General features: G+C 32.4%; 1 protein-coding gene across 2 annotated transcripts in view; it reads right to left on the reverse strand.

Annotated features, from left to right (window-relative positions):
* Nucleotides 1-24,503, reverse strand: part of Scn7a (sodium voltage-gated channel alpha subunit 7) — an 85,085-nt gene that overhangs the window by 41,123 nt on the left and 19,459 nt on the right. For both annotated transcript variants that reach the window (XM_040294413.2, XM_013366488.4), the window contains exons 2-9: nucleotides 17,113-17,360; nucleotides 14,037-14,155; nucleotides 13,594-13,683; nucleotides 12,262-12,390; nucleotides 10,094-10,185; nucleotides 5,593-5,799; nucleotides 3,216-3,285; nucleotides 568-709 (exon numbers count right to left, since the gene is read on the reverse strand). In XM_040294413.2, the coding sequence (XP_040150347.1) occupies nucleotides 568-709; nucleotides 3,216-3,285; nucleotides 5,593-5,799; nucleotides 10,094-10,185; nucleotides 12,262-12,390; nucleotides 13,594-13,683; nucleotides 14,037-14,155; nucleotides 17,113-17,346 (1,083 nt within the window). In that variant the 5' untranslated portion in view covers nucleotides 17,347-17,360. The remainder of the gene's footprint in view (nucleotides 1-567; nucleotides 710-3,215; nucleotides 3,286-5,592; nucleotides 5,800-10,093; nucleotides 10,186-12,261; nucleotides 12,391-13,593; nucleotides 13,684-14,036; nucleotides 14,156-17,112; nucleotides 17,361-24,503) is intronic.

Below are 24,503 nucleotides of genomic sequence, written 5' to 3' on the forward strand. Positions count from 1 at the left end.
GATCACTTCGCAATTAACTCATCACACTTTGAAAGCATCACAAGTCCTAAATGTGACACTTAGTACACCCAACCTACTGAACTGCATAGCCTAACACCACAGTACAACCATACAGTATTGGTTGTTTCCCCCTTGATGGCATGGCCCTCTGGGGAGCTGTATCTAGCTACCGCTGCCCAGCATGAAGTATTCAAACCACAAATCACAAGCTGGGGAAAATATCAAAATTCAAAATTTGAAGTGTGGTTTCTACTTAATTTGTATCATGTCAACACCATTGAAAGAATTTTAAATGAAACCATCATAGTTGGGAACAGTGTGTACTGATTTCTTAGAATTGTTTTAAAGATTAAATAAGATATCACCTACAAAAGCAGACCTGGCATGACAGCCAGTTTAGAATTTGACATTCACTGATTCTGGTTCTCTTTTCTTCTGTCTTTAAATTATTCTCTACATCAAAATATAATGAGTTGTTTTTTTTTTTTTTTTTTACATTTGGTCATTATTTTAGAAGAGAGGTCTTGGCCCAGTTTTAAGGGTAATGAACATGTTCCCTGTTCTTACCTGGTGATAAAGTGCTTCAGGGTAATCCTGAGTCATTAATCGAAATAGGGCAAGTAAAGCCCACCCAAAGTTGTCAAAATTTGTGTAGCCAAGATCAGGATTTAAGCCAGCTTTTACACACACATATCCTTCAGGACACTGACTAAAGGAGATGAAGAAAAGAAAAACTGCTTACTCTTAGGTGACATTCAGATTATAGCCAAATCATAAATATAAAACATCTGTTCATGAATGGTAATGGGCTCCCCTTTCCACAAGAATTAGTCTTCTCTCCAAAAATGTATAGTCAAAACAATGCATATGATTTTAAGTTGATACACATGAACACTGTTAATCAAGCTAAAATAAAAAGGGGTTCCAAAAAAATGGATTTTTCAGACTGTATTTTTTGCATCAATTTATTTATTATAAACAGCAAATAAAAATTGTATTCATTTACAGGTACAACATGTTTAGAAATCTGTATACATTGTGAAATGGCTAAATCAAGCCAATTAACATATGTATTACCCACATACTTATTATTTTTTATGGTGAGAATACTTAAAAATCAAATGCCTTGGCAATTTTCAAGAATATAACAATATAGTGTTAACTCTATCTTTGCTATCCAAAATTTAAAAAGTCAAAATGAAAGTACAGCTGTTAGAAAATGATACTGATAAAATAAATATGCCAAGATGGAGAGTTTAATTTTCAAATGCTCTCTCCTCAAACTCTTAGATCCTGCTATTTAAGGGTGAGAAAACATTTATCACATCAATAATTGATAAGCAGAACTTGCACTTGGGGAGAATAATCAGATTAAATATTAATTTTCTTTCCTTTTAGGGACTCCTCAAACTTTTATGTTGTGGTAGATTATTACAGTAGTGACCCAATAAGTCCTACTTCTCTCTAGCCAAGCTCTTGAATAGTTCCCTCCCACAATATTTTGAATTTAGTCGTCATACATTTTAATATTCATTAATGGAACAAAGCAGTATTGTTTAAAGAGCACTTGTGGTTTTTTTAAGTCTTTTTAGTTATAGATGAACACAATATCTTTATTTATTTTTTTGTTTATTTTTATGTAGCGCTGAGGATCGAATCCAGTGCCTCACATGTGTGAGGCAAGCACTCTGCAAATGGGCCACAACTTTGAGGCTTTCTAAATTGCAGACCTGCAGAATATGAACAAATCAGCTTTTTATTGCTATATTTAGTCACTAACTCATGAGGTAGTTTATCCACGCAGTCAAGTAAGATCAGTATAAGTGAAACATCCCATGATATTGTCTTCTTGTCTTGAAATATATCATTGTGTTCTATATATTAATCCCCAGGTACCTTCAAATTCATTTCAGGTATTTGAGTTAGGGATGTACATAAGAAGAGCTAGTTGAAGTAGGATGTACAGATACAAGATGGTTTCTTGGGCTCAATTTGAGAATAATATGGAAGCCCAGCAGTACTGGATGCAATGATTTGTGCTGAGTAGGTGACAAAATGTCTAAATCACCCGAACTTAACTAAGCTATAACACTTATGCTACTTCCCAGAAATTATGCCTTTTGTGTATATAGGCCCCAGATCCTAAGAAAGAGTTAAGCCTGTGGATAGAAGTCAAGTCATTCCAACTACACAAAGTAACACAGGGAGATCACACAAGTTCAACAATGCTGAAAAGTGCCCTGTTTCTACTTTTTTATTTGCTCCATCTGAAATTATAGGAATATAAGACATGAAAACTTTGTTATCTCACTAATCAATTATTTATAAATAGTGTTTCAATAATAACAATTTTATTAAGGTAAGTTCTTTTTTTTAATGTTTATTTTTTAGCTGTAGTTGGACACAGCACCTTTATTTCATTTATTTATTTTTATGTGGTGCTGAGGATTGAACCCAGGGTCTTGCATAATATGTGAGGCGAGCGCTCTACGGCTGAGCCACAGCCCCAACCCACTATTAAGGTAAATTCTAACCCTAAAAGTCATATAAGACATAAAAAGTGAAATGACAGCACATCTTTAATATGTCTGTTCTTTAAAAACTTCCAGCCAAAGAACAGATTTAGATTGTCTTTCTTGGTATTTTTTTTTAATCTCATTAAGGTAAGAGCACACTGGAAACAGAAGATCAGACCCTAGTTGAAGTTCTAGCTCTTCAATCTGTTAGCTTTTTGACCTTGAATGCAGCCTTTCTGTAACTGAATTATTACCACCATATGTATACTTTTGATATGATCAAAATCTGTGTGCTAAAATTCTAACCTCCCAAGTGGTTGCATTAAGGGGTAGAGTTTATAGTAAATGTTCAGGTCAGAGCAAAGCCTCATAAAAATGATTAATGTCTTATAGCAAAAAGACATATCTATAAGCCAATAAGTGGCCCCTTGCCAGATAACAAATTTGCTGGTGCTTTGATCAGAACTTTTCAGCCTCCTGGACTGTAAGAAGTAAATTTCCGTTGATTTTAAGCTGCATAGTCTGCAGTATTTTGTTATATACCTCCCAAAGGGAGTAAGAGAACTTCTTAGTTTGACTTTGATAATAAAATGAGATAATGTAATTAACTGGGAAGCAGTGATAAAAGAAATGATCACTCAATAAGTACTATTGATGGATATTCCTGACTTGATAGAAGAAAACATTAGCACCACTCACCCAGCATCTGTTGTGTTGCCACAAAGGAGAGCATAGCGTTCCCCTTCCAAGTAGTAAAAGTTTTCTGTTTCTGTAAGATAAGAAAGACATCATGTTCTATACCTGATCTTGTGTTAGTAGCTACTTAGACCTCCATAGAAGATGAGCACCACTTTACAGCTGAAAACGAAGCAGCAAGTATCCTGATGTTTTTTACCTACCATCTGATGCACATGTCAAAAGGCCTTTGAGGATGTGAAGTTTCACTGCCCTGGTAGTGATAAGCTCGGTACAAAAAGGGGAAAATTCCTTTCAAAATTAGAGTTCAGGAAAAATCAATAAAATTGCCAGGTCTGACCAGAGTTCTGAAGGAAGAAAAATTTCCAAGATTATATTGTTTGAAAACTGAAGACCTTTTCCCCCAAGGTTTATTCCAGATGAGCTATGTGAGCAAGAAGTCCAGATTCCACTGTCCCTGGGTTTAATTTATGAGTTCTTCCTACCTTGAAGTTGATTCTACTACATTGGTCATACAGTGCCATCTACTAGTCATAATATCTCATAATTTCAACCACAATCCTTGCTAATATAAATCATGGTGCACAAAATGTATCCAGATATCTTAACATCTTCTGTTAATCAAAATGTATAAAATATAAATTGTGTATTTGTAGATAGTAAATACCATGTTGCATGGTATGAACATGCTTTGGCTTTTAGTTTCTAGATTGAAATTATATGGACCAAGCCTATGGGATGAATGGATGGAAGGGTGGACAGACGTGTGTGTGTGTAAATTACCCTAATACAACTAATATGACTTTAATTTGCCACCTAAAATAATTTTAGAATAATTTTGAAGTTATGAATACCTAAGTAACATTGATTAGGTTTTTTGGCTGGCAGTCAAAAAAAGCAAATGAAATTTGACATTAGTAGCAATAAATGGTATAAAATATTCTACATGCAAGAACTGTGATATGGCAATTGGGTTGAAAAGGTTTTATGAACATAATATTTTCTGCAGTTCTTAACATGTCATTTGAGGAAATGAAATAAATACAGTTGGATAGATTTTAAAGTGATAATCCTTAAAATTATATTTAAAAATTATAATTTTTTAAACATGTATTTTTAGCTGTAGGTGTTCATACTTTAAGACCTTTATTTTATTTTTATGTGGTGCTGAGGATCGAACCCAGTGGCTTATGAGTGTTAGGGGAGAGCTCTACCACTGAGACACAACTGCAACCCCATAATAGTGTTTTTTAACAAAGATAAAAAGAATCCTGGATCTATTTTCTTAGCAGTGACCAGACAAGTAGCAAAATTGTTTATTTTCAGGTAATTAGCATATTTTTTATTACAACATCAAAGAATGCAATGGGAATTTCAATTAAAATCTAAGATTTAAGCTTCATCTCTCCTTGTCTTCAATACTAGAATTAGGATGATGACATAGATACAAATATTCAAACATTTCACAAACTCATATTCTAATAATTTTGTGTTACTTGCATCATAATCATATGAAAGTTGTTATGATTTGCTTTAGAACTTACTAAATTCAAAATATAAGTAAATTAATATAGCACAGGTACATGACATTTATTAATATATTATTCATAATGGTTGAAAACTAGGTTTTTATTATCATAAACAATGTCAGGAAGAACTTGATAATTTTAATATGAGAGAAAAATGCAGTAAAGAAGCATGACCTGGTGAAAATGGAACAGATTTTAAAGGCAGCTTGAGCTTGGACACAATTCTAGTTTTACTACCTTGTAGTTACAGTGCCCTAGAACACAGGCTTAATTTCGCTGCATTTTTATTTCATTTTTTTTGCAACAGGCAGTGGATATTGTATTATCTCAAAAATTATGATGAATATATGAGACTGGACATATGAATTACTTATGCATTAGAGCTAATCAATATTGTCCTGCATTACTATTTTATGACTAAAATATTTCCATTACTTAAAAAAGTAGAACCAAAAGTATTTAATTTAAATGTGCAATAGTAATTGAAATCAAACATAGTAAGAATTCACAATATAAGAAAACTTTTTAATTTTAAGTCATCTCAAAATTTTTAATGATCAAGTTTATATTTTAAAAAATTATTGAAAAATGTAAATATTATGAGGCTCATACTTTAATCTGTTTTTGATAAAATTGAAAATTAGACATATTATTTTAAATAATAATATTTGAAAATTTAGGTTAACTCACTGAAGATTGAAACTTTGCTATCTTGATAAAATCAAAAACAAAAGCAAAGCAGACTCAAATTAATCTTTCACATAGCTACAGCATTTAAATAATTTGTCCTGAAGGTGAGAGTTCAAACTATTCTGTTTTCATTTATGATGTAGATGGCAGATGATTCTTACCTCGAATGTAATATGGGTTTCCAGTTCGGTTGTGCAGGGTTTCATTTTCATCTTCTTGGGGCCATCGCAAGCATTTATGCTTTAGGTTGCCCATGAAGAGTCCCATTCCAATTAGAGAAAATACGCTCAGAAAAAACAGAGTTAAGATAATGGCACCAAAAAGTTTCTTCAAGCACTGGATCAGGGTCTCTACAAGGGACTTCAGTCCTGGAAATAGAAAGGTGTGTTTGGGTAAAAACAGAAATCTCTTTTTATATATATATATACTTTTTATTGATTAAAAAATAAATGACAGCGGAATGCATTACAATTCTTATTACACATATACAGCACAATTTTTCATATCTCTGGTTGTATATAAAACATGTTGACTCCATTTCATGTCTTCATAGATAATGATGTGACAAATTTCTCCCACATCAATTGAAATCTAATTAACTAATCTAGCAAAGTGAGTAAACATCAAACTTTGAAGTTTCTGTATTATTGCTAGTTTATAACACCTGATGAGATAATTCAAACACAATATGTAAGACTGGATTTTTTGTTGTTCAATTCTTTCCCCCTTTTTTTTTTTTCCCCCCACCCCCTTGCCCCTCATAACCTCTTATAATTTTGTGTATCACTGAAGGTCTCCTACCATTTCCATATGTTTTCCCTTCTCTCTTGCTTTCTCTCCCCCCATTCGTCTTAGTTTACTGTTAGTCTTTTCCTCATGCTCTTCCTTCCTGTTCTATTCTTAGAGGAGGTAGAGAGGGAAGATGGGAGGGGAGGGGAGGGGAGGGGGGATAGTAGGGGATAGGAAAGGTAGCAGAATACAACAGTCACTAATAAGCCATTATGTAAAAATGTGAGTATGTAACAGAAGTGAGTCTGTATTATGTATTTGGGGAGTACAAAACCCAATTGAGTCAAATGTATGAAAGATGATATGTCTTGAGCTCTGTAATGTTTTGAACAATCAATAAAAAAAAAAAAAAATAAAAAAAAAAAAAAAAAATAAAAAAAAAAAAAAAAAATAAAAATATCATATAAGATTATGGGAAAAAAAAAAAAAAAAAAAAAAAAGACTGGATTTTTTTGTTTGTTTCTCTTGACTAGACAACAAAACAAAACGGCTTTCTCTCCTTTGCTGCTTGTCATGCCAACTGTGACTAAAAGCAAAGATGTAAAGTTATAAATCAAAATGCACTGAAGATATTTAAACAAGAAATAGTTTGAAATAGCATCATTCTGCACTATTTTTTTTTTTAGTTTTATAAGAATTCAATTTTGGAGCTAATAAAATAAAACTCGTGACAATAATTTTCATGATTAGGAATGAGAATTAGTAATGAGGTTAACTTCGTATAAGTTTCCTAAGTAAGAAGTCAAACTGAAAGCTGGATTTATTTAAGGACATATATTTATTTTTTGAATTATTAAGTAGCTTACACTATATTCTGAAAACATAGGAAACTAGAAGAGAAAAGCAAAAATAATGTAATTAGTCCTCTTAGAGGAAACTGCTATTAACATTTTGGTGTGTAACTTCATTCCTCCCTTCCTCCTCTTTGTCTTTCTTTCTTTCTTCTTTCCTCAGCTGCTTTACCACCTGCTGCCACTGTTCTCTTCTTGTCTGTCTGTATGAGGACACTTACAGATGCTCGGCTCAACAATGCATGAGAGAATATAGTACTCTGTGATAATTAGCAAGTTATCAAAATTTCTACGCCTCAAATTTATTATCTTTAAAATGAGAACACTATTTCATTTATTGTGAGAACTGAAAATCTTTTTCTTTTTTCTTTTTCTTCCTTCCTTCCTTCCTTTCTTCCTTCCTTCCTCCCTCCTTTGCGCACGCGCTCTCTCTCTCTCTCTCTCTCTCTCTCTCTCTCTCTCTCTCTCTCTCTCTCTCTCTCTCTCTCTTTCTTTCTTTTTTTTTTTTTTTTTGACAATCTCTTGCTATGTTGCCCAGGCTGGTCTTGAACTCCTGCACCTTAGTGATTCCCCTGCTTCAGCCTTCCAAGTAGCTGGGACTAGAGGCGTGTGCCACTACACTTGACAACTATTTGGTTTTTATATATCTGTATTTCCCTTTTGATTTACTGTGATTCCTGTTTTGAATAAGGGCTAATTTATTTCTCTAGTATTTTAGATAAAATATATCTGTTTTAGAACTTCTGTCAAATTTCAGTTGTAGTTTGGGCCAACATGTGAATCTCTACATAGAAAAAAATAATTCAGAGCTGGGAGGATTGCAATACAGTGGTGAAGTGCTTGCCTGGGAAGCCTCAGGTTCTGGGTTCTACCCTTAGCACTGGGAAGGGGGGGGAGATAGTATCTGCTCCAATTCTTCTACATAAGAAAACAAAATGACCGATTTTCCCCATTTCTCTATTCCCATCTCTGAGTTTTTAAAAAATATAATTAGACCTAATTATTACATTATTATATATTTTCTTTATACATAGCTTTATATGTAATCTGTTGTGATGTATTGGACAGGCAACATTCAAATCTTTATAAGAGTTTAAAAGGAAAGTTAAATTCATGCAAATAGGGTATTGAGAAGGCATGGCAGGAACTTAAAGGAGAAGCAGCTTAAAGGGGAAGCAGCTCTTTAACTACAACAGGGTGTTTCCCATTCACAAATGTGGGTGGATCCATGCTGAATATTCATCTGAGTTAATTTAGATTTCAATTAAAATTGTCAAGTTTTTTAAAATGCTGGTATCTATTTGAAAGTTTTCTAAAACACAAATTGTCATTAACACTGTGATTAAATTTAGAATATCTTATTCATTTTCAGCAGTTATTCAGAATGCTTGTAAAAATTCAGAACACTTGCATGAATGAGAATATTTTTCTATTGACTTCACATGTAATAACAGACAGGTAGAGAATCCGGGTGTCACCACCTTCTGGCCACAGTCCTGCTCACTCTGAAACTGTAATCTGTTTCTCTACTTAATTGTTTGTAGGAGTCTTACAATACTATTATTCTTCAATGCTTTATTAAATTTCATAGTATAAGTGTATCCTCTATTTTTATTTGTCTAGTATCAGATGAACTCTTTCTATTTGTAATGTTTTCCTCCAGTTAAAAAATGAAAAATCTATTGTTCTCATATGTTTTTGAACAATTTTCTTTTTATATTTATCCCTGGCCTCTTTTCAAGGATCACCAATTATCCATAAATAAAAGTTGGTTTTCTCTCCTTCATTAATCTACCTCATTTTGAGCTAATACACAACTTCTCTAGTGTTTCTTCACCTGGTGGTTTTGTTGATGCACTGGTAATGCTACATTTTACTGTTCCTCTTATCACTGAGTATTCACCAAGAGCATTACATTTTTATCATTTTTTTTTGTTTTTATCTTCAAGCTATCTTATTTTTATCTTCTGCCTGAAAAAGTCCAGGTTTTCTTCTATTATGAATACCAAATGGATAATTTCTTTTGTTCCTACCCTCATGAACATTAAAATACTTCTTTCTATATATTGCAAAATATTTTTATGCAGTCCATATTGCAGGTATATGCCTTGTGTATTCTTCTTTAAAAAAATACAGCAAGAGCTCCCTACCAGCCTGTGTGCCCAACTCAGGGGTTTGTGTTCTTGTTTTGCCTTAAATTCAACTGATTTTTTTTTAATAATCCTTACCTCTGACATATAGATGATGACAAAAGTGATGTGATTTTATGTTCTGGTCATTTCTAGGGAACAGAGGAGAGCCTGAGCTGTGGGTATTCCCACATGGGTGACTCATTCACAGACCATTTTTGCTAAGCAACTATATTGAGTAAGGCAGAAAACCTAGAATTCATCTGTTTCTTGTGTACAATTCAGTGTTTTAGAATATTCAAAGGTTACAAATATGCTATGATCTCCATACTTTCTGTTTTTGCTCATCCTGGACTCCAAAGTATTTATTCATTCAGAACAACAAATAAGAAGATATTGGTGCACTCTTGCCAGGACATGGTCAGAATGGAAGCAGTAAATTAGTCCTCTGTAGCTCCCAACAATATGATCATTTTACAAGAAGTTCCAACCTCCCTGCACTTTGCAGCACATGAATTGTATTCTATCCAAGCACTTACAGCAAAGAGGAATTTATCTAATTTAATTCTGTTAATTCAACTGGTATCTTGATACAATAAAGAAAAGGAGGCATACTAGACATCTGTCTAGACTACTCCTCTCAGAAGTCTAAGGATAATTTTATAAGTGCACATTTAATATGTAAAAATAAGTAATTAAAACAAAATAGAGCTGATTAATTTATATTCTGTTATCCTAAGTATTGATTCTATATCACATAAATAACAGTCGAATGTATTTTTTTTTCCTTGCCTTTTCTGGAGTGTCAAATGAATTAAAAGATAGATGAATCACTGGTTTCTAAGTGGAACATGACTCAATTTAACATTTTCTCTGAGAAGCAGTTAGAAAATTCAAACAAATACATGGATGTGTATAAAATACAGTAAGAACAACCCAATTCCACTTCTTACCTTGGTTTAAAGGAATAATTTTCAAAATTCTCAAAGTTCTTACAGTTTTAAGATTTAGAACGAAGTTTAGAGGTGAATATCTTGTTATAATCCTGTGGAAGTAAACTAGAGTTATTTAGGAGTCATATTGAATCTATACAACTTATCATTGGCTTCTTGTGATCTTTGAAAACTACTTAAAAATTATACATCCAAGCACTACCCTAACTTAGATTATTCCATTTTGCAAACTTTTTTATTATTACTTGGAAGACAAAAATTACTATAAAGAAATGTAGCCAGGTAATATTAATTCACAAACAAATTACTGGAGTTCAGTCCCCAAAAGTCAGAGGTTATATGTTTTCTTGGATCTGTGGAAGCTAATCCAAAATAAGTAGGTGGAGTGGGAGTTAAAAAAAAATAGAAGACCAATGGAGTAGACAAAGGATTAGATTAAGGAGGAGAGAAGAGGAATAGACTAAAAAAAAAAAAAACTTAAATAAATAGAAAGATCAGTAGAAGGAAAGGAATAGTAAGAGAAAGAAAGGGAGAAAAGGGGAAGTCCCAGGGACTGAATTAGAGTAAATTATATTCTATTGTTTTATAATTATGCCAAGATGAATCCTCATGTTGTATATAACTAAAAAGAACCAATAAAAATAGCATAATAAAAAATTACTGGAGTTTATAACAGTTTCACACTGAATAATTTAATGTCGAATTTTCTATCTTATGTTCATAAAATTTTGTTATCTATTACTGAAAAGAGTTAAAATAAAAACAACAGCTGTTGTTTGAACAAATGAGGTCCATCTTCAATATTTAAACTTCTGACAAGTGAGGTGACGGCAGGAATGAGGATGAGGATACTGGGGACAGAGGAAGGTTGATGCGGGTTGTGACAGTAGTGAATGATGGTGACTGGAGAAGGCAGAATATATGTTGGTTAAGAGCCACAGCTTCTGGAGCCAGACTGTGTGTGGCAATGTAGGATCCACCATTTATTAGCTATGTGGCAGGCTAATACTTAATACTGCTGCAGTTTCCTTAATGGTAAAGTAGGTATATGACTTCTTGATGCGGAGTCTTTTTGTGGCGAAAAAGATGGGATAATATATGGAAAGTACACAGATCAGCACTTTGCACATGTAAGAGCTCTCTTGTTGTTAGCTAAGTTAGCTTAGTATTAGCTGGCAGCAACAGGAACAACAAAAATAATGGTAGTGGCAATAGAAGTAGTAAAGATAATAATTACAAATGATATTAACTATTTTTTAACTGCTTACAATATGGCAAGAACTGCTTATATTCTTTTATTTTTTTTTTTTGCGGGGGGGAGGGTGTACTGGGAATTAAACCCAGAGCTTAATCACTAAGCCACATACCCAGCACTTTTTATGTTTTCTGTTGAGATAGTTTCTCACTAAGTTGCAGAGGTGGCCTTGAACCTACAATCCCACTGCCTCAGTCTCTTGAGTTGCTAGGATTACAGGCATGCACCACCACACCTGGTCTTTGGTTTATACTCTTTATAAAAGTTTTTTTTTTTAGTCTATTATTTTTGCTTGCTTACAATATGGCAGGCACTGCTTAAACTCTTTATAAAGGTAATTTTTTAATTGACCAAAAACTAAAATTATAATATCATTTTAAATTATTTTAAAAGAAACTTGAAGGCAATAATATCATTTCTATATCTACTGAAAAAATACTAAATAGAAGCATTGAAAAAAATAACAAGAAACAATTAGAATTATATATAACACTACAGAAAAATATGTGTGTGTGTGTTTAAAATATCTTATTCTGATATTTAGGATATTTACTGGTCCAAGAAATGTAGCGGAATGAAATGTTGACTGAGGAGTGAGAATCAAATATGCTAGGATTGCGTAAGTCTTCAGGGAATTCTCTACTCAGTGAAAAAAAATCAGTTAAAATGTACAAATTCAATCTTTATCATTTTTGCTCAAGATAGAAAACATCTCATTTCTTTCATTCTCTTTGCATGTTCTGAGGACTCACTCAGAAAGAGTGCCCAAGAGACTCACTACAACTATGACTTAAGAAATATTCTTTATTTGCTGAAGTTTTGGAAGCAGAAGTTTTTGTAGAACTCAATTTTTAAGTGAAAAGCACTTGTTTAGCAAAAGACTCAGGTATTTGCAACTTGAAGAAATACTCACTCAAATAAGGTTACACCGAAATCAAGCCAGTTCCATGGATCCGCAAGGAAAGAAAAAGATCCTGCCCAGAAGCCTCTTGCAATGATTTTGACAAGTATTTCAAATGTGTAAATTCCAAGTAAAGTATTCCTGTGGAGAATTTTTCACATAAATTTTAAAAGTGAGGATAGCATACTGTCAGTTCTGAAATACTGTATCTTTAAGTGACTATCTGGTATTTGAAAATAAGTTATCAGAAAGGTAAAAACATTTCTGGTAGGCAGGCCAAAACAACCAATCAGACAACAAACAAAACAGCAAGTGCCCTTGAACTTGAGTATCATTTTAGATAGGTCTCCTAGGATGGCTACCTCTTGTGGCATTAGCCATGAGTTTGGCTACCAACTTCTTTTAGCTATTTCTATCTCAGAGATGATAGGCTTTTCATCTATGTAAATAATAAAAATATCAATTTACTCAACATTGCACAATAGTTAACAATAATTAAGGAAATATGTAAGATTTACCTTTATTTTATACATATATAAACACAAAGATATCTTTGGTGAACCAGTATTAGAGTTACCTTCCAATGTCAACCAGCTCTAGGAACTGATAAAGCTCAGGGGCATAACTTCAAGAAAGTCTCTACCTGGAAATTTCAAAGGGTCTTTCCATCATTGTGGTCTAATGCAAGTCATGTGGCAGAGGAAAGGGGAACAGAACAATAACAATTGCTTTCTTTTTCTTATTTTTTAATGCTGGATATTGAACCCTGATATGCTAGGAAAGTGCTCTACCACTGAGCTACATCCCCAGCCCTAACAATTTCTTAATAAATGAAAAGGAGAAAAAAAAGTTATTTGAGTTAGAAACAAATCAGGTGTTGGGTTACAAGAGTAAAGACCCAAGGCACTAAAATATATTAATCTTTAATATTAAGTTTGAAATTATATCCTCCATAAGGATTATAACAAAAATATTAAACTAAAGTCTCAAACATTTATATTATATATATATATATATATATATATATATATATATATTTCTCTATTGAGACATAGAGGTATTTAAAATCTAACTAAGAATAATGAAAGGGTAGAAAAATACTAAAATTAATGAGTTGATAAATATGATAATTTTTATTTGGAGAATTCACTCATTCTGTTGCAGGTATAAATAGATTATATACCTTAAATATTTTATTATATATAAAGTATAAGTACTATATCATGTAATGTTATAGTATATAATATATTGTGTAACTTAATGTTATGACATCAAAATTACAAAATGTTAAAAATGAAAATATAGTCATATATGACATTATGTATAATAAAATTATAAACTTACTCAATTGCTGTTATCCATATTGACCAATTAGTCATAGTCATAAATATGCAATCAGTGAGGACGCTAATTAAAATTAACAGTCGGAAAAAGGTGAGCTACAGTCAAGGAATAGTGGATAATAAATGATATTAGAAAAAATATTTCTATAATCAAAATTTATAAAAACACATAATAAAATATGTTTTAATGTTGAAAACATTATTGAAAATCAATGGACATTAATATTTGTTAATTTCTACTATTATGGGTATTTAGAAAATATATTTCATATGTATTTTTAAACATGGAATAACTAATAGAGCATTATTCACATTTCATTATCACCTAATGTGAGATATCAATTTGAAAGAGAAAAGTTTGGCAGCAACAGTTAAATACAGAATAGTTGAATTTAGTATTAGCACAGTTTAAAACACAGTCCACAAGCCAGTAGCAAAGGATATGGATGCACCAAAACCTTGATAGTTGTTCCTCTGATGGGACTGAAAGGAGACAATGTGCACAAGATGGAAGCAGCATTGAACCTAAAGATTGTTCTCTTTTTATTTAACACCATGAAAGTCTATAAGAAGAAAAAACAAATGAAGTGAAATAAGAATGTAGAACTGGAATTTCATTAATTATATAACATTGCCAACTATCATTACCATCTAGGATTTTAACAGCTATATATCTTTTTGATATCCTTTTACAGACTAAGTCAAATGAAAAGATTTTTGCAGTTTTCATTCATATTTACTTTTATGTGCTCATCTACCAATTTCATTTTGTTTTGTCCTGCCACTGGTATAGTCAAGAACATTGCCTTAGACCACACCACCAGGTCTCCACAGCACCAGCATAACAGGAAGACTACTGCATCCTGATGACTCATGAAGACACTTAAAAGTACCCAAAGTGTCACATCTCAGAATGTAAGGAAAGTATAAAAGTTAATTTTATTAAAGAACAAATCAAATGTTGGTTTCAATAGTAAAGATGATTTAGTGTATTAAAATATTTTATTAATCATTAACAATTATCTGTGAAATAAAATCTGATTTCTTTGATATCACTATATAAACGTATCTAATCCAAAATTTTATATTATGGAAACTTGGGATATGTTGGGATATTAAAGCATTAAAATCCTAACAAATGTGATGAATGATCAGAAGTGTCCTAAAATTGAAACTGAATTTCATATCTCTATGAGTGTGTGTTCTTGTATGTATTTATATATGTGTATATATACGTGTATATGTATGTATGGGAGCATATGTATGTGTTTTTTTGTATATATTCATTGAAATTATTAAGAAACATATATATATTATATGTATAATATATATGTATATCCATTCAGAATAGTGTTCATTATGTGTTGTGCATAAATGCATTCAAATAGTAAATATTTTATATTAAATATAATCTATTCTATATTCAACTAGTCTACTATAAATTATATATGAATATAGCAGTAACTACTTATTGGTCTTGTATTTGTGGATATGTAGAAAAATAAATCACTTAAAACCAACATATACTCATTGGTATTTCATGAATATGTAGTCCCAATAAAAATCAAGCTGTGATATAATTCTTAGTTAAATGCATTTTCAAGGTAAAATCCATGAATGTTTGTTATTGTATTTTTCCCCTTTTGATTTTTCAATGTAAAGAGAAAAAAATCTAAAAAGAAATAAAGAAAATAAATCTGATTACTTAAAGTGTTCTTTCTATGCTGTTTTCCAGAACAATTTCAAACTTCACACAAGATGTAATATATGTGTAACCAGTTAATTTGTGTCATTGTAAAGGGATGAATACTTACAGATAAAATGGTTTCTCAATTTTTAGAAGCTCAAATTTGTATTAATTTTATAATCATTTGTTTCTAAGTTATCTTTAACAGAATAAACTGAATACAACTCAAGTGTTTAAATAACACAGTGTCACTGATAAATCACAGCACTTTTTACATGAAACTATTCTTGTGATTTTGCCCCACGTTTTTCATGGCAACTAGACCACGAATAATTCTGGGCTTTACTCTAATTTTCAATAGCCTTGTCTTTGTCTTCAATATCAAGTCTGCCTTTGCCTACCATATCATATACACAACAAAATACTCTTTTCTCTGCCACATCACAACTATTAATACTGTGCCATAGCAATCTTATCACTTAGGCATACCAACAACTGAATGCTGAAATAATGGAGATGAAGATTTGCACTGTAAAGAACACTCAAGATTATGCAGCTGACACATTTTTATTTTCTAATCATGAAAGGTATTCCAGAGTTGTATTAATATAGAAAAAGAAACAAACAAACAACAACAAACAAACAAAAAAACCACTTGGTCTCCTCTCCAGAGACTTTGATTCAAATTTATTTCACTCATTTTCTAATATGTTTGAATATACTACAAGAATATCAAATCACATTTGTCGACCATGGAGCTCATCTTCATCCCCCCAAACTTAATCTACTTTATATTTACTTCATTTTTGTCAATGGCTCCAACCATTCTTCCAAGCTGAGAATCCTGACATTCTTTGTCAGTCAGATCCCATTTCTTGTCAGGTTTATTCTCTCTAAGACCCTACTATAATCTGGACCTCAAATCCAGCAGTTTGGATTATTTTCCCTTTTATTTCATTTATTTTTTTTTTACTTTATGCAATAGTGATTTAGAAGTCTACCAGACTGACTTTACTTAATCACTTTATTCATACCTGTCCTTTGATTACCACATTAAATCCCTGTTGACATCTTCATGATCTCATCTTATTTCCCACAACTTGCAACATAACCATGCTCCCAGTCACATGATCAGGCTTTCTTTTCCACATTCAAGAACAATCTCTTCTCTTGCCTGTTTCTAAAAGGCTCTCCTTTTGTGTTATTAAAATCAGAAGTGTTCTGCAAGCTTTAATTCAAATTTTACTTCCTCAGTGAGGACTTTCAGCTTCATCATTCCACACAGATCTATCTTTTTTAAGCACAGTTATTTTCATGTTTAGCATTTTGTGCTTGTTCTAGGATATATTAATAGGTGCCACAAGTCTTTCTGGAGATCAGGTATGAAAATATGAATGAATAAATGAGAAAAAGTGATTAAAAAACTCACAGATTCGATTCACTTTCCTGACTCCTGAGTAAGCTCACCAAGTTGGCCATTTTAAATAGCTGTGTTAATTCTAAATATCTCACAGTTATTTTAAAATTGATAACCATAAATAGCTAATCAACTTTGCTGTCATAAAACAAATTGTTCCCATGAAGGCACAGAATATATATATTAAGAAGTAAACAATACAAACTAACCAACCAATATATAGCGGTTCTGATAAAATCTCAAATCTCTGCATTCCCCAAATAAAATATCTTAGGTAGTTCTATATAATATAAAATTATCTCTTTCTCTGTTCTTCATTCACTCTCTCTTTTTTGTCCTATCTCAATTATATATTTTGCTTTGTCTGGAAATAAAATAATAAAAATTTAATCACAATAATTTCAATTAATTCTCACATTTTTTTTCACGTAGTAGTATGAGTCCACATCTTCCAAGGGCTCTGACACCATTCCTCGAGAAAGTTCTCCATAAATAAATGGAAGCTTTTTGCCAACTTCCAAGGCAGAGTCCGGCTTTAAATCATCTTCTTCATGTTCCTCATTGTGTTTTTTAGCAATATGCTGTTTTATAAGTTTAAGAGATTCTTCAGTGAAAGGGACAAGGCCCTTTGGTTCCGTAGAATCCAACATTTCCAATTTTGTACCTGTAAGAAATTACTTTCCTTCAGTTCCATATAAAAATTGGGTTTATTAAGAAAATCTAATTTACAAAAACTACAATATTTTTAGAATAGAGACAAGCAAATGAAATACATACATTTTTGGAGCACATTGCTAAATTCTATAGAAATGTGAATGGTTATAACTGAGTATTATTGGACTTAATATTAGACTTAATTTATAATTTCACAAGTGACTCAGTTGGCTTTATTTACTCATTACTTGAACATTCTTTTTTTTTTTTTGCATATGGTAAATGCATTTGCTTTGAGATTCTGATAATTCCAGAGTAATGCAGTAATGGAGTTTGTTATACAGGAATATGATGTGTCTCCCTCTCTATGTACCCATCTATCATGAATCTATCTATCACGTTGGCCAGTCGACAGCATTAATTATTACAATCTTCCCACTATGTCTTTTGTATCCAGTGGAGGACTACTGGCTCCCATCTGTAGCATTATCAGGAGGTTGTCAACTGCTTCTGCTTGATTTATATGGTGAGTCCCAAATGAACATTGGCCCTACATAATATTGACCTGGCTAATAATTGATTGAAATCTCTTTGAATGGTTGGTCAAAACCAGAGTGAAGACAAAAGACTAATGCATGAACATTCTTTATATTATTGAAATCTGGCTTTCAACTTCTGCATAATAATAAAAGTGTTATAAGGTTGCTAGAGATGATTTTTTCCCCTGGCCAAATTCAATTATTTCACATCAACTGAACATAATAATTGAATTATTTTTCCGTAAACTTAATCTTCTTTGTTTCTGGGCCTTATTCTTTTGCATTTCTTTTTATTTTTTCTTATCATTTCCCTTTTATGTCTTATTATTTCCCTTAATTTTTGTATGGGTGAAATGTTTACAAACTTTTAACTCTGATACCTTTAAAGTTATGCCTTTCTCCTCTATTATATCTATTTTTTAAATGAAAACACAAAGAGGGTTAATTACTCTTTTGATATGGATATTTATCAAGTACATTTTTCCAAACACTTTCTTTCCCCAGATGGCTATGTGGTAATTTCACCAAAGGCACCAATTAAACAGGTAAATGAAAAGTCATTGTGTTTGCCCATGACTACAATAACTCTTTCACCTCTGAGGCATTGTATAAAACACACACACACACACACACACACACACACACACACACACACACATTAAATGCTTTGAAAATTAACATTTTTTACTTCTGTAATCGACCTTGCTAAACAAAATAATTTTCTTAAAATAATTTCCATTGTGTATCTTGAATAAAATTGATTTATAAATCCACCTGAATATAGTCTTTTTGTAACACTATCTGTGAAGCTTCTAGTAATCTGCACATGTCAACTCTCTGCATTCTTTGTCTACTTCAACTCAGGCCACTTGACAGCATGTTCATTAAATAGAATTTCATGCACTATTTCATCATTTATGAACCTTGTTTTTCACATATATAAATATACTATTTTGCTGTCTTGTTCTATTCTAATTCTTGTCAAAATTTGCTCTTCAATTGATCTTACTTAATGCCAACTGACTGGTTTTTCTTTATTTATTTGCCTATTCTTTTTCTGTAATTTTATTATTGCAATAAAGAATAAAGAATTTTATACTTGATATTGTGTCATTTTATATCCGTATGCCATGTCTCTCACAGTGCTGGCACTAGCTGAATTTCTTTTATGAGATTTTCTACAACAGAAATTACATTCAGGCTGGGGCTGTAGCTTAATGTCAGAGTGCTTGCCTGGCTAGCATGCATGAGGCTCTGGGTTCCATCCTCAGCACCATACAAAAATAAAACAAATAAAATAAAGGCATTCTATCCATCACAACTTAAAAAAAGAAATTACATTCACACAAGCACATGTGTCCTCTTCAGAATTTTTCACTGTTGTGAAAAATTGAATTAGTACTTTAATATTTTGCTTGTCTGTTAATCAGAAGAAAAAGGTGAGTTAATATTAATGTAATAACATTTATTATAAAAATTAGACATCCACTACCAACATAGGTAAATGATGGATATAAACTATTTTAAATAAAAAAGGCAATCTCATATATACCCAAAGGGAGAACACATTAGTATATTTCTATGTCATAAATGTACTATGGAAAATCTATTGGGTTGACTACGTATGTCTTTCATGGGATCATAAATTTTCTGGGTTTTGCATTGCTTTTCATGTTGCTTCATTCTACTGGAACAAGCCTTCCTTCATTTACTTCTAAGAATGTACCAACCAAAAACATTATCACAGTCATAACTTTGATTGTTCAGTTTAAGTTTGCACTATGTACTTATAACCTATGTGTCAAAAATAAATAAGTAAAAGGTTATTCTAATGAGCCTACCCAAGCCTATGGATCCATTTCCTATTAAAATAATCACCTGTGGCCAGAAAGAGGGACAACTTCACATCAGAAATGGTTGCTTATTCCCAAGTTCTCAAGATATGTTCTAGGTATTGGAAGTGGAACAAGCTTAAATAGGGGATTATGGGCTAGAAAGATCGCATATATCTACTTGGAGCTCCTTTCAGAGACTAATGATATAAAAACTCACTCTTGCTCACCTTAAAATTTGCTTATTTTCCAAATGTCTTTGTCAATATCATGCACAATACTGACACTCATTGAAAGTTTGCTAAGACACTCATACACAATATGCAGATACATTTGAATATGCACAATATAACACTGTTGAGATGTTTCACTACTGCTTCGACCTCATTGTTCAGTACTCATTTATTTGAGTCTTTTATATTCTCTTGGTTCACTTTTAATAGTTTATATGTGTCCAGAAATTTGCCCATTTTCTCTAGATTTTCTACTTTATTGTTATATAATTTTTCAAAATAATTCCTAATGATTCTATGAATGTCAATGGTATATGTTGTAATGTTCCCTTTTTCATCTCCTATTATATATAGGTTTTTCTCTCTTCTTTGGTAAGTTTAGTTTTAGTTTTGGCTTGTTTTTTTTTTAAGAGAGAGAGAGAGAGAAAAGAGAGAGAGAATTTTTTAATATTTATTTTTCAGTTTTCGGCAGACACAACATCTTTTATTTTTATGTGGTGCTGAGGATTGAACCCAGTGCTTCACACAATCAAGGTAAGAGCTCTACCACTGAACCACAACCCCAACCTCTATTTGCATTATTTTTAAAATATTTTATTTCATTTATTTCTGTCCTGATCTTTAGTTTTTCTTTTCTTCTGCTGATTTTGAGTTTAGGCCTTAAAATGCATCATTAGTTTATTTATTTGTGATTTCTATATTTTATTAATGTAGGCATTCATAGCTATAAACTTCCCTTAAGTACGGCTTTTGCTATTTTATGGATTCAGGTATGTTGTGTTTCCATTTTGATTAATCCCAGGAATTTAAAAGATTTCCCCTGAATTTTCCAATTATTCCCTCCCTGATCATTGAAAAGTATGTAATCATTATCCAAGTATTTGCATTAGTTCTGTAGTTTCTCTTGCAATAACATTTTTAGTTTCATTCCATAATGATCTGACAAGATGCAGGAAATTTTTTAAAAATTTGAATTTGTTAATACTTGTTTTATATTTTAAAATGTGACCTATTTGGAAAGGAAGTTCTGTATGATTAGGAAAAGAATGTACATTCTGTAGCTACAGAATGGAATATTGAGTGGAATATTCTGTAGATGTACGTCAGGTACATTTGATAGGTAGTGTAATTTAAAAGTGAAACCTCTTTGTTTATTTTCTTGTCTAGATGATCAATCTATTGGTGAGAGTGGGTGTTTGAGTCAACTACTATTATTATATGGAGTCTACCTCTCGATTTTTGTCCAGTAGTGTTTGTTTTATAAAATTGGGTTCTCCAACATTTAGTGGTATAATTGTCACATTTCCTTGATGAATTCCTTTCTTTATTAATATGGCTGTGATGTTTTTTGTTTCTTCTGATTTTGGTTTAAAGCCTGTTGTGTCAAGTATGATTATAGTACTCCTTTTTGCTTTTGGATTCCATTTCTTGGAATACCACTTTCCCCTCTTCTCACCTCTGTGTATGTGTTTGCTGGTGAGGTGAGTTTCTTGCACGCAGCATATTCTTAGGTCATGTTTTAAAATCCATCCCCCAGTCTGTATTTTTTAATTAGATTAAAAACCAGGGGCTGAGGATTGTGGTTCAGCAGTAGAGTGCTCACCTAACACGTGCGAGGATGGGTTCCATCCTCAGCACCACATAAAAATAAATAAATAAAATAAATATATTGTGTCCAACTACAATTAAAAAATATTTTAAAAACAACAATTAAAATATTTTAAAAAGTAGATTAATTAGATTAAGACCATTTGGATTCAGTGTTATTGTTGAAAAGCGTATACTTGTTTCTGTCATTTAGTTATTTTATTTTCTGGTAGCTTTGGATATTCTGGGTTTTTTCCTCTCTTATTCATCTTGGAAGTTTGATGGCTTTTTGTATTAATAATGTTTGCTACTTCTCTAATTCTTACTTGCTTATCTACCATTCTAGATAAGATTTGTTCTTTCCCATGTTCTCATGATGGTATTTATCCTTCCTACTATTCTGGATGTAGGATTCTTTTAAGTATCTGCTAATAATGCTGATTTAGTGGTAATGAATTTCCCTAGTTTTAGATTTTTAAGGAAGGTCTTCATTCACCTTCAATTCTGAAGCATGAACTTTGCTAGGTCTAGCAATCCAGGTTGGCATTTAATCTCTTTCAGTACTTGAAACAAATCATTCAAACACTGGGCTTTAGAGATTCTGCTGAGAAGTCTGCTTTTATAATGATAGGTTTGTCTTTTGTCCCCATTTATTTATTTATTTATTTAGCAGTAAAAATAGAGTGCCCAGGGGTGCCCACCAATGACCTATATCCCCAACCCTTTATATATTTTTATTTTTAGACAGGGTCTCCTGTAAGTTGCTCAGGCTGGACTTGAACTTCTGGTCCTCCTGCTCAGTCCTCACGTAGTTGGGGATTACAGGTGTGTGCCAATATGGGCAGTGATTTGCCTTTCAATGTGACTCAGCACTTCACATTTATAGATTTCTTTTTTGTTTCTGTTTGAATCCCAGATGTAACCCATGTTAAACAAGTGCTCTATCACTGAGCTATTCACCCTCAGCCCATTTCTCTCTGGCATTTTTCAATATTCTTTCTTTGTTCTGTACTTCTGGCAGTTTAACTATAAAATATTGCTGTGGTAAACTAAGACGAATGGGGGGAGAGAAAGAAAGAGAGAAGGGAAAACATATGGAAATGGTAGGAGACCTTCAGTGATACACAAAATTATAAGAGGTTATGAGGGGCAAGGGGGTGGGGGGAAAAAAGGGGAGAGAATTGAAGAACAGCAGAGGAGGTAGAGAGGGATGTTGGGAGGGGAGGGGAGGGGAGGGGGGATAGTAGGGGATAGGAAAGGTAGCAGAATACAACAGTCACTAATATGCCATTATGTAAAAATGTGAGTATGTAACAGAAGTGAGTCTGTATTATGTATTTGGGGAGTTCAAAACCCAATTGAGTTGAATGTATGAAAGATGATATGTCTTGAGCTCTGTAATTTTTTGAACAACCAATAAAAAAAAAATATTGCTGTGGAGAAGTTCTCTTATGGTCATGTTTATGTGGGGTCCTAAATGCCTCCTGCACCTGGATGTCTGTCTTTCTCAAGAACTGGGAAATTTTCTAATATGGTTTCACTGAATGAGTTTTCTGTGTCTTCAACCTGTGTCTCTTCTCTCTTGTCTATTCTAATCATGTGCGTGTCTGGTATTTTAATGGTGTCCCAGAAATTTTATATGTTCTGTACATTCTTTCTTATTTTTATTTATTAATGTATGGATATGGTACTTCCTCAACCTTGTCCTCAAGTTCTGATATTTTTTCTTCCACTGATCCAGTGTGTTGGTGAGGCCTTCAGTGAAGTTTTTAATTTGACTTGTTGAGCTTTTCATGTCCAAGATTGCTATTTTGCTCTTTTTCAAAATATCTATCTCTTTATTGAATCCCTCTTCACATTCCAAATTGTCTTCCTTAATTCATTCAGCTATTCAATGTATTCTCTTGGAAGTCGTTGAAGTTTGTTCATTTGAATTCTTTGTCATTTCATTGACTTTGGTGTCTTTGGAATCAGTTACTAGAGAATCTTGAACTTTACAGGTGTCATGTTGCCTTGTGTTTTCATACTTCTTGTGTTTCTGTGTTGAGATTTGCTGATTAATTGGGATGGATGTCTCTTACATTTTTATATAAGAGCTTTCTTTGCAAGCAGCCTTCTTTTGCCCTGGAATATCAATTTGCTGTGTAGTGCTGACTTAATTCCAATTGGACTTCATAGCATAGTTTCCTTGTTGCTTCTTTGGCTTTTATTAGTGAATTCTGATGCAGTGCATAACTGCATTGGAGCCTGAGGGACTTGCTTTCTCTGTAGGTCTTGCATAAGTGGAGTCCTTCTGGTAGTTCAGGCAGATGTGGTATGCTCAGAAAAATGTGTGGGTACACCTGTGTGGTTACTCCTTCAGTCTTGTCAGCAATGTGGGCAGTCTGACAGGTTGTGGGGGCAACCTATGCTGAGGGCCCTCCTTGATGTGGTATCCACAACCATTGTGTTCTTTTTCTCTGCTGTGACTGAAGTCAGTGAATGTCTAGGAGTAGGATTTCATGACCCAGCCATGCCTCAGGGACAGACTATTGCTTGCTAGCATATGGAATAATTTCTCTAAGCTGGGCCAGGTATGCAGCTCAGCAGTAAAGCACCCACTTAATGTGCTCAAGATGCTGGGTTGGGTATCCAAGACTGCATAGAAGAAGGAAACAAACAATAATAAAAACAACAAAAACCAGAGAAAGGAATAAAGTAAAATCCCCATAAAAACAACCACAACACAACAACAATAAAAAAGAGAAGGGAAATAATATAGAATAAACTAAAAAGTTAAAAAATAAAAGGTAAAATTAATTTAAAAAGAGAGAAACCAAGAAAAAAGAAAAAATTCATATACATTTGTATATAAAACATATATATATTATATAAAATGCAAATTTTTATCATATAAGTGTATGTGTCTATATAAAGTAAAATTAATTTAGAAACAGAGTAAAAAGGAAAAATTAAATATAAA

This window comes from Ictidomys tridecemlineatus, chromosome 7, assembly GCF_052094955.1.
Source record: "Ictidomys tridecemlineatus isolate mIctTri1 chromosome 7, mIctTri1.hap1, whole genome shotgun sequence".
Classification (NCBI taxonomy): Eukaryota; Metazoa; Chordata; class Mammalia; order Rodentia; family Sciuridae; genus Ictidomys; species Ictidomys tridecemlineatus.